Source organism: Orycteropus afer, unplaced genomic scaffold (genome assembly GCF_000298275.1).
Source record: "Orycteropus afer afer isolate SDZICR_OR568_19922 unplaced genomic scaffold, OryAfe1.0 scaffold00024, whole genome shotgun sequence".
Lineage (NCBI taxonomy): Eukaryota > Metazoa > Chordata > Mammalia > Tubulidentata > Orycteropodidae > Orycteropus > Orycteropus afer.
In genome coordinates this window covers 14187443-14198995 of record NW_006921611.1, presented here as the reverse complement: position 1 = coordinate 14198995, position 11553 = coordinate 14187443, and the positions used below count along the sequence as shown (strand labels likewise).

Sequence of the window (11553 nt, the reverse complement as noted above, 5' to 3'; positions counted from 1 at the left end):
AAAAAAAAAAAAAAGTGTTCAACTGTGTGGATCATAACAAATTATGAATAACATTGAGAAGAATGGGAATTCCAGAACACTTAATTGTGCTCATGAGGAACCTGCACATAGACCATGAGGCTGTCATTCACATAGAACTACATGGTTTAAAATCAGGAAGTTGAGTGTGTTAGGGCTGTATCCTTTCACCATATTTGTTCACTCTGTATGGTGAGCAAATAATCTAAGAAGCTGGACTATATGAAGAAGAACATGGAATCAGGACTGGAGGAAGATTCATCAACAACATGTGATATACAGATGACACAACCTTGCTTGCTGAAAGTGAAGATGACTTGAAGCTTTTTCTGATAAAGATTAAAGACTACAGTCTGCAGTAGGGACTACATTTCAACATGAAAATCCTCACAACTGGACTTATAAGCAACATCATGATAAGTGGAGAAAGGATTGAAGTTGTCAAAGATTTCATATTACTTGGTTCCACCATCAACACCAATGGAAGCAACAGTCGAAAAATCAGATGATGTATTCACACTGGGCAAATCTGCTGCAAAAGAACTCTTTAAAGTGCTGAAGAGCAAAGATATCTCTTTGAAGACTAAGGTGTGCCTAACCCAAGCCATGGAGTTTTCAATAGCCTCATATGCATGTGAAAGCTGGACAATGAATATGGAAGACTGAAAAGAGTTGATGCTTTTCAGATGTGGTATTGGCAAAGAATATTGAAAGTACCATGGACTGTCAGAAGAACTAATAAATATGTCCTGGAAAAAGTACAGCCGTAATGCTCCTTGGAAGCGAGAATGGCCAGACTTCGTCTGATCTACTTTGGTCATGTTGTCAGAAGGGACCATTCCCTGGAGAAGGATATTATGCTAGGTAAAGTGAAGGGTCAGTGGAAAAGGGGAAGGCCCTCAACAAGATGGACTGACACAATGGCTGCAACAATGGGCTCAGGTATAGCAAGGATTGTGAGACTGATATAGGACCCAACTGTGTTTCGTTCTGTTGTATATAAGATCCCTATGAGTCAGAGCTGACCTGATAGCACCTAACAACAACAAAAAACAGAAGGCAGGAAAGAATTGGAAAGAAGGACCAATAGAAACAGTAACCACAGGGAGGAAGTGGGAAGAGTGCTGCTACATTGTGGAGATTGCAATCAATGTCACAAATCAAAATGTGTATGAAATGCTGAGTAGAAAACCAGTTTACTTCACAAACTTTCACTCAAATAAATAAATAAGAATCTATAACATTAATGGAAAGTTGGCTGAGGTGCCTTCATAGGCCAGATTAATAGAAATGTCTGAAATATGTATGGCAGATGAGATCAGATTTCTAGTAAAATCTTGCAGAGCAGTGAAATTTGTTATTTCATACAGGAAAGATGAAACTGTACAAGAGATTATTATTATTATTATTATTTTTCTTAGTAAATCTGTGTGGACATGAGGAGGAAGTAGTGGAGTAATCAGTGAGTAATCAAGTGGAAGATCAAGGAAAAGCTGTAACGGTGCTCTGTTTTCCTGTGACTTTTGTAGTCTATCACCAGTGTGGTCATTCTAACACATGTGATACTAGAGAGGGTATTGAAGCCAGAGAATTAGGGCTGAAGATTACTTCTGGCAACCATGAAGGAGGGAGAGCCACTGAGCATAGAAGATGAACTTGTCACACATTGGAAATGTAGGAGCCTGAGATGGTTCTGCTTTATTTAAATCCCACTCACTCTAATGGCAACCATAAATTAACTCTGGGCAAATCCACATTTACCAAGGTGTCTCCCAGCAAGAGATGTTTCATTTCCATGAGGATTGCAAAATCAGGGCTCTTGGAATAAGCACGTGTGTTTGGATTCTGTGTACTGGCTGGCTGGATGTCAATTCTAAAGTGTAATTTTCTCTTTATGGTTTGTCTTTCAAATTATTCTGGAACCTTGTTCCTAGTGGTAACTATGCAACCACATCTTCAAAGCAGGAGTAAATATCAGGATGGAGCCTGTAACCGACACTATTAGAAAAAGCCACAGGAAGATTCGGTCAAGAACTTGAGCTACGAATTTCCAATCTTGTACCACCTGCAAGAGAGTAAAAGATGCCATTAATTCAAGATGCTGGGCCAACGTCCTGAATTCATTTGGAGGAATTTTAAAAGAATGATACTCGTATTTGTGGGACTTAAATTTTCAAAATGTACCTAACCTGTAACCCACAATATAGGCTCAGATTCTTTCCTATGATTTTACTAATGGTGCCCAAGAAAACGGCCTCTTAAGTCCAATTTATAGGAACACTTTAATCGATATTAATGAAGCAAAGTGAAAACAATACAGTTACTTATGCATTTGTTAACAGTACTGAGTAAAGTTAAAACTGGAAAAACAATGATTTTATACAAATAAAAAGCTAGTATATCTTACTGTGATACTTCCTTATACACATGTAAAATTAATCACAAGTTTGAAAATTAAATATTGCTGTGTCCAGTGTCACAGGTCTCTTCTGCCATTTCGTGTGTGAGTATGCTGCTACAGCTGTAGAACGGTGGACATAGCCGAGGGGGAGAACTGACCAGAACATGACAGGAATTGACAAGGGAGGGAAGAAATCAAAGTCCCCTTTTGTTAGGAAGGGATTTGGGGGAGAATGAGAAACAAATCTTCAAGAGTGGGGTCAGAGAAGGAACAAGCTATAAGGCTATGAAAATTTGCAGTGGGTATGTTCTCATCTTTTAAGCAGAAAAAGAAGTACCAATTTTATTCTGTGGGGATTTTGTTCAGATGGAATAGGAAAGGAAGCCACCATTCTAGACCGAGCACGAAGGAGAGGTTGTTACAGCAGGAAGATGCTGCTGAATCAGAATGTATTGTGTGCACGGAGCCATTTGGAAATAAACTTTGGGGAAAATGCAAAGAAGGTAGATTAAAAAAAAGTGTTAACTTTATGTCATGGTGTTGTTAATGAATTTTAATCGTTTTACTTAGTCTTCTCTGCATTTTCTAAATCCTCTGTACTGATAATATCTTATTTTTAGAATTTTAAAGATTTATTTAAAGCTTTGTATTAGAAGTTTAAAAAGATGTAAAGAAAGAAAAAAATTTAAGAATTGGTGAAATGCTTGTTTTAAAGGGGCAATCTCTTTTTGGTGCTTTTTTTTTTTCCTTTTTCTTTTAAGTGTTTGAAAAAATGACAAATCATAAGAAAGAGGATATGTTAGGCAGTGTCTGTTCAGGGAAGAGAAAAATCTAGAAGAATATTTCATTAAAAAAACAGTTTCTTAATTCTATTTGTGGGAACAGGCCTTTGACACTAATTTTCACTATTTTAAAGGAAAATAAGTGAACCCTATGTAAGACTTTTTGTCTATCATATAACTTCTTTTAAGTAATAGACTAGTTTTTCAGAGTTCTTAATAATGAATATTTGTATGTCAACTAATATTTTCATTGCACTGGGAAGGGTCATTTAGAGGAAAGATAAAGGTGAGAAGAAGAAAGATGAGAATCACCATTTATTCATATATTCACAAGGTGGGGCTCATATGCCTGGGTAGACAGTACATGCTTCATATTTTATACCATTTATTCCTCACAATCACCCTTTGAGGTAGGTTTCAGAAAACTGAAGCTCAAGAAGATCTCAACCTGTCTCAAGTCAGACATAGTAGCGAGTTAAATTGGAACTCAGAACAGACTGAATCTGAAATCTATATTCTTTCCATAACATTTTTTTTTTTTTCTTTTAATTTGGAGGCTAGAGAAAGGAGCTCTGGTAGCATAGTGCCTAAGGCACTTGACTGCTAACCAGAAGGCTGGTGGTTCAAACCCACCAGCCACTCCTCAGAAGGAATGTTGGGCAATCTACTTCTCTAGTGATATCGCCTTGGAAACCCAAGGAGGGGTCCGAGTGAGCGGCACATAACAACAACAATAACAAGCTAGAGAACTATGATTCCTTTTGGTTTTTTATTTCTAAATAAAATATATCGAAAAAAATATCTATCAAACTATGAAAAATGAGAGATAAATTACTAGGGACCAGGATAATCAATTTAAAATATTTGATTGAATTATTTTAAGTGAATCAAGAAGGCTCCTATTAATATCTCAAGTTTTTTTCTTAAAAGAAAAAAAAACAATAGAGGCTACTTATAAGGAATAGTGCTTTTTCTACAATTGTTTCACTTTTGCTTATTTATTGTGAACTTTCTAAAAATTCGTACTAAAATCTCTATTTTATGACATTGTTTGTTCTAAATTTTTATATGTGTAAACACGTCGGTAGGGAATCTTGGTAGCACAGTGGTTAAATGCTTAGTTACTAACTGAAAGGTATCAGGTTACAACCCTGGGGAGAAAGAAGTGGTAGTCTGCTTCCATAAAGATTACAGCCTCAGAAACCCTATAGGGTTCTACTCTGCCCTCCAGGGTGGCTGTGAGTCAGAATTGACTGGATTGCACACAATATTAACATGGGGTGTATTCCAGCTCATGGTGACCCCAAGTGTTAGAATAGCACTGAGCTCCACAGGGTTTTCTTGGCTGCAATCTTTGTGGAAGCCAATCATCAGGTATTTCTTCAGTGGCTCCGCTGTGTGGGTTCCAACCACCAACCTTTTGATTGGTACACTGAGCACAAACCTTTTGTACCACCCAGGGACCCTTATATATATATAATAGATAACTAATAATGTCACACATTTTAAGCAATGACAAATTTTTGTTGTAAACAGATGTCAAAATATTCGTCTTTTACACACAATAGCAAGGTTATTGTGAATACCAGTTTACTTACTTGGCTGATAAAATGCTCTTTCTTCACATGGCTTGAAATATATCTGATGGAATCCGCGGCCTTTTCCAAGAAAGCAACCAGAACTCTTTCTCCATCACTCATTTGCTTCTGTTTCTTTTTTTCTAGGACTTTAGCTTTCACTACTCGTTTACCCTCATCTTTATCTGAGAAAGAGTAGCGATCTACATGGCCCTTCATGCAAAGTAATTTAGGGAGTTTTTGAAGAAATAATCTCTTAACCCAGGGGGCCATGGGGTGATAGGTTGAGGAAGATCTATGGTGAACATTAATTACAAAAACAGTAACGATGATTGACAGAGTAACAAAAATCATAATAAACAATAGGTATTCTCCAATGAGGGGAATGACTTTTGAAGAAGATGGGATTATTTCTTCAATTACTAAAAGAAAAACTGTCAGGGAAACCAAAACAGATGTTGACAATGAAAGTTTTTCACCTTCATCAGAAGGTAAATAGAACACAAGAACAGTTAGGAAGGACAGCCCCAGGCAGGGGATTATCAGAAAGAGGGTGTAGAACAAAGGCAGGCGCCTCAGCACAAAAGAGTAAGTGATAAATGGATAGGAATATAAACCCTCTCTTCTGTTTCCCTTCATCCCTTTTGCATTTAATATTTCCCATTCTCCATTATCAAAGAAGTCTTTTCTGTCAACATTCTCATTTATCAAAATGAGGTCAACCATGGTACCATCATAAGTCCAGGATCCAAATTTCATGGAACAATTCTGTCTGTCGAAGGGGAAAAATGTGACGTCCATGGTGCACGAACTCTTATAACTGGCAGGAGGGGTCCAGATGACGGTTCCATTATATTTCACAATGACTTTCGTCATCAGAGAACCTTCAAAATTTCCATCAGCACTGTAATTAAAGTAGCTTCAGTTTAGTGGGTTTTTAAAAAAATTATTATTATTATTTTTTAGTATATATTAATGTTGTTGTTTTAACTCACTACAGTACTATTTGTAAAGGAGCTCTGGTGGCATACTGAGTAAGGCATTTGGCTGCTAACAAGAAGGTTGGCAGTTCAAACCTACCAGCTGCTCTGTGAGAAGAAGATGAAGCAATCTACTTCTGTAAAGATTTACAGCCTTGGAAACCCAATGGGATCACTATGAGTCAAAATCGACTCTGTGGCAATGGGTGGGTACTATTTGTATTTTATAACATTCCTTCTGCTGTTGAGTGTCAAACAACGTTTTTAAAAGAAATAATACAGATGTGCAATAAGAAGTATGATACAGAAATATAAGAAACATACATAAAGGTGACCATTTCACTCAATTATTTTGTCAAAATTAGGCTTTTCTATTCTCAGCTCCAAGATGACCAGTGTACTTTCCCTCTATAATACTTACTTTTCAAAGAGAACTATGTCAGGAAGCCAGAGAGATTCTGATGGAACTTTAATTGAATGAATTCCACCATATTCATCAGGATTCCAGCGTAATTTGTGGTCTGTCCATTCCTGCATGAAATTAGTATACTATAATTTTATTCTGAAAATTCAATGTATTAGACTTTGGGCTCTGACTCTTTCAGTTAATTTACTGACTCAGTGTTTTAATAAGAAACTTGTCCACTTTAGACCTTATGACAATATCTGGGATTCAGTAGAGTCATAGGATACTATTTGAGCCAGCCCAGCCTCTGAACTTGCCCAGGCCCACATACCTTGCCTGTCTGGTATTTCCCAAATCACCACCCTTCCCACCTCACAATGAAGAGGCTCAGCAACAAATGCCACAGATACATGATTCACTTTTTCCAGCCCATTTTCTCTTAAAAAACAAACACACCAAAGCAAATAAACAAAAATTCTAAGAGACTTGATCCTAGAATTAATTAGTAATTAAGTAATATTTAATCTTTTGGTAATGGGTACCAAAAATTTTGAACACCAGTGAAGTGTCTTAAGCAAATATCCATTCAGTATGTTAATATGAAATGTTCAGTATCCTTGGACATTTGATGACATTGTAACTTTTATCCAATGGAAAAAGATACTTTCCTAAAATTTCCTTTTAAACTCTCTCTATGGCAAATGTTCTGTTACCTATTTCCTTACCACAATAATAATGATAATAGTAAAACTATATGCATTATAATGGAGTCCTGATGGCACAGTAGTTAAGCTCTTGACTACTAACCAAAAGGTCAGTGGTTCTAACCCAATAGCATCTCTTCTGGAGAAAAGACCAGGTGATATGTTTCTGTAAAATTACAGCGTAGGAACTCTATGGGGAGTTCTACTCTGTCACATATGATCACTATGAGTGGGAATTGACCTAACAGCACACAACAACATGCACCATAAAATATTGTTTTAAATGAGAATTCCAAATGTTTATTATATTAAAATATACCCAAAAATTAAACCAACATTATGGTAGTAATAAATACTATCAGAAATAAATCAAAGTGTCAAAGTCTAATCTGAATTTTATTTTGTGAGCTCCCACTTACAGACTGAAATTATATTCCTGATATTGCTAGCCTCCAGATGCTGACGTATTTTTCCTCATACCAGAATAACATGATTAAGCATACTTTACAGAGACTGATGGATCCAGATTAACAAACTCAACCACAAAATGATTGGATTACAAAGGCCAAAAGGATGATGTATAGATGACCCAATTGCAGCAAAAGTAGATGTTATTAAAAAGAATCCTATGAAATCTGACTTGATAATGAAATTCCTAGACCCCACTATCCCTTGTGTAGACAGTTGAGTACTGATGGGAGATAATGTGAAATGACATTTCAGAGAGTTAGAAAGCTGTGCCCAGAATGAGGCTTCCTGCAGCCTGTGATGCTGATTTTGTCAATAAAAAATCAAAAGTCAGCAGATGGATGATTTCGATAGATGGTAAAATACTGAAATATGCATGATGCCAGGAAAATGATGGAAGCATGCAGTCCAGATGAGACACTGTTTGTCTTAGACAATATTTGTAACATTTGATCATCGAGAAATAAATTTTAAAAGATACAAGCCCTTACAAGTTTGTGGTGGCTTCTTGGCCATAGCCAGCTAACTCAGCTGGACTGAGTAGTTGGACCTGTGGGCTCAGGACCATGGTCCCAGGGCACATTAAGCTCAACTGGTTTAACATACTACACAAAAACATTGTTCTACATTCAACTTTGGTGAGTAGCGACTGGGATCTTAAAAGCTTGCAAGCGGCCATCTAGATGCAACTATGGGTCTCTCCTAGTCCAGAGCAAAAAAAAAAAAAAAAAGAAGAAAACTAAAGACACATGGAAAAATTAGTTTAAGGGACTGGTAGATCTTGTGATCCTCAGCCTATATGACCATGATACTGGAAGAACTAGATGGTGCCCAGCTACCACTGTCAACCACTCAGAGGGGATCAGTGCAGGAGATAGAGTGGGAGAACAATGTGGAACAAAACTCAAAGTCATAAAAAAAAAAAAAAAAAAGACCGGGTTTGCTGGTCTGATAGAGCCTGGTGAGTCACCCTTCAGGTCTGGAATTGAACTCATTCCTGTGGCTATGAGCCAAATAATAGATAGGCATATGAGGTGAACATTTACATCAGGTAGATACATTACTTGGAGTGATCAGTCATGGGAGAACAGAAAGGCAGTGTTTGCACAGGGAGACAGCTAATAGGGTAGGAGTGTGTGGGAGGGAAGGACACAGGGAAGTGGGAACTATGGCGAGGGAGTGGGAAGAGAGCTGTTACATTGTGGGGAACTGCAGTCAATGTCATGAGACAAAATGTGTATGAACTGCTGTATGGAAAATGAATTTGCTCTGTAAACTTTCACCCAAATCACAATAATTAAAAAAAAAAAAAATACAAGGCTTTAACAGACAGAATCTAAACCATAAAATGTTGCATAAGTATTTACGGATGTCAGAAGAGACTCTGAAACTTGCTCTTGAATGTAGATTAGCTAAAGCTAAAGCGAAAGGAAGAAATAATGGAATAAAAGAACTGAACAGAAGATTTCAAAGAGTGGCTACAGAGATAAAGTATTACAATGAAATCTGCAAAATCCTGGGGTTAGAAAACAAAAGGAGAGAACAAGTTCAGTGTTTCTCAAGTTGAAAGGACTGAAGAAAAAAATTCAAGCCTCAAGTTACAATATTAAAGAATTCTGTGGTCAAAATATTGAATGACACAGAAAGTCTCAAAAGAAAATGGAAGGAATATGTAGAGTCACTGTACCAAAAAGAATAGGTTGATGTTCAACCATTTCAGAAGGTACCATATGATCAAGAACAAATGATATTGAAGGATGAAGTCTAAGCTGCACTGAAGGCGTTGGTGAAAAACAAGGCTTCAGGAATTGACAGAATATTAACTGAGATATTTCAACAGAAGGATGAAATGCTGGAAGTGCTCACTTGTCTATGTCAAGAAATTTGAAAATAGCTACCTGGCCAAGAGACTGAAAGAGATCTATATTTGTGCCCATTCCAAAGAAAGGTGATCAAACAGAATGCAGAAATTTTCAAACGATGTTATTGACATCACAGGGAAGTAAAATTTTGCAGAAGACAATTCAAAAATGGTTGTAGCAGTACATCAACAGGGAACTCCCAGAAATTCAAGCTGGATTCAGAAAAGGATGTGCAGCAAGGGATATTGTTGCTGATGTCAGAAGGATCTTGGCTGAAAGCAAAGATGTGTGCCAATGTTTCATGGAATATGCAAAGGCAGTGGATCAAAGCAAATTAAGGATAACATTGCAAAATATGGGGATTACAGAACAATTATGCTCACGTGGAACCTGTATATAGACCAAGAGGCAGTTGTTCAAATAGAACAAGGGGATATTGCACAGTTTAAAATCAGGAAAGATGTGTGTCAAAGTTGTATCCTTTCACCATACTTATTCAATCTGTATGCAGAGCAAGTAATCTGAGAACCTGGACTATATGAAGAAGAACATGGTATCAGGATTGGCAGAAAACTCATTAAGAACTTGTGATATGCAGATGACACAATCTTGTTTGCTGGAAGCAGAGAGGATTTGAAGCACTTGCTGATGAAGGTCACTGCCTCTCAACAAAAAGAAAATAAAAATCCTCACAACTAGATCAATACGCAACATCATGATAAACAGAGAAAAAAGATTGAAGTTGTCAAGGATTTCGTTTTACTTGGATTCACAATTAATAATACTCATGAAATTAGCAGTCAAGAGATCAAATAATGTATTGCATTGGGCAAATCTGCTGCAAAAGATCTCTTTGAAATGTTAAAGAGCAAAAATTTCACTTTGAAGAGTAAGGTATGCCTGACCCAAGCCACAATATTTTCAATCACTCTATATGTGTGGGAAAGCTGGACAACAAATAAGGAAGACTGGTGAAGAATTGATTCCTCTGAATTAGGGTGTTGGCAAAGAATACGAATATTCAATGGACTGCCAGAAGAACAAACAAAAAATCTGTTTGGAAGTGCAGCCAGAATGCTTCTTAGAAGAGAGAATGGCAATACTCCATCTAACGTACTTTGGACATATTATCAGGAAGGACTAGTCCCTTGAGAAGATATTTTATGCTCGGTTAAGCAGAGGGTCAACAAAAATAGGGGAAGACTTTAACATGATGGATTGACATAATGGCTGCAAAAATGGTCTCAAACATGGCAATGATTGTGAGGAAGGTGCATGACTGGACAGTATTTTGTTCTGTTGTACCTATGGGTGCTATGATTTGGAAGCAACTGAAGAGCATCTGACAGCAACAGCAACATGTATGGATAATCATGCATATGAAGACAGACAGTTTAAGAGCCCAAACTGATAAAATATTTACAATGTTTACTTGGCACCGACAGGCTTCTCCCTTGTTCCTCCTCTTTACGCCTATTCTGAGGAGCAAATACAACCCCCACCCCACACCCAATGAATAATTTGTCTCCTGCTAAGGAGACTTACTGTCATTAGTAGGGTTGATGTCAGAGATATTGCACAGAACTCATAGCAGCAATTTTTATTTGTTTCCCTTTTGCTTTATTCACTTTTTACATTTCACTTAGAATAAAAGCCATTCTTTCTGTGTACAGTTCTATATGTGAACAATTGTGTTCATGACCAGCTTTACAATATAAGACAGCTCCAAAAAGTCACCCCAAAATTATCCCATGCTGTCTCTTTGTAGTCAGTAACTTTAATCCCCAAGCCCTGGCAACCACTATCTATTTTCTCCTTCAACTGTGCTGCCTGTTTCAGAATGTTTCATAAATGGACAGTATGTCCATTTATGAAATATCAATTATTATTTCTCTTGAGTAAATACTTAGGAGTGGGATGACACATATGTAAAGCGTATGCTTAACTTTATAAAACATTGGCAAACTGTTTTTCAAAATGGTTGTTTCATTTTGCATTCCCACTTAAAATGTATGAGAGTTCTAGTCACTTTAAATCTTCTCCAGCACTTGGTATTGTCACATTTTTAATTTTAACTATTATAATAGATGTGAAATGATATCTTATTGTGGTTTTAATACACATTTACCTAATTATCAATAATGTCAGGTGTATTTTCACGTTTTTATTCTCCATCCATATATCTTATTTGATGAAGTGTCTATTAAATCTTTTCCATATTTTTAGTTGAGTTATTATTTTCTCATTACTGAGTTTTTAGAGTTCTTTATGTATTTTGGACACAAACACTTTGTCAGGTATTTTATTTGAATATATTTCTCTGAGTCTATGCACTGTCTTTTTTTTTTTTTTTTT

General features: G+C 36.7%; 1 protein-coding gene across 1 annotated transcript in view; it reads right to left on the bottom strand.

Moving 5' to 3' along the window:
• Window positions 1–1948: 1948 nt before the first annotated feature.
• CHRNB3 (cholinergic receptor nicotinic beta 3 subunit) overlaps window positions 1949–11553 on the bottom strand; it is a 55068-nt gene continuing 45463 nt past the window's right edge. The window contains exons 4-6 of the mRNA XM_007935072.2: window positions 6180–6289; window positions 4800–5682; window positions 1949–2083 (exon numbers count right to left, since the gene is read on the bottom strand). Of these exons, the coding sequence (XP_007933263.1) occupies window positions 1949–2083; window positions 4800–5682; window positions 6180–6289 (1128 nt within the window). The remainder of the gene's footprint in view (window positions 2084–4799; window positions 5683–6179; window positions 6290–11553) is intronic.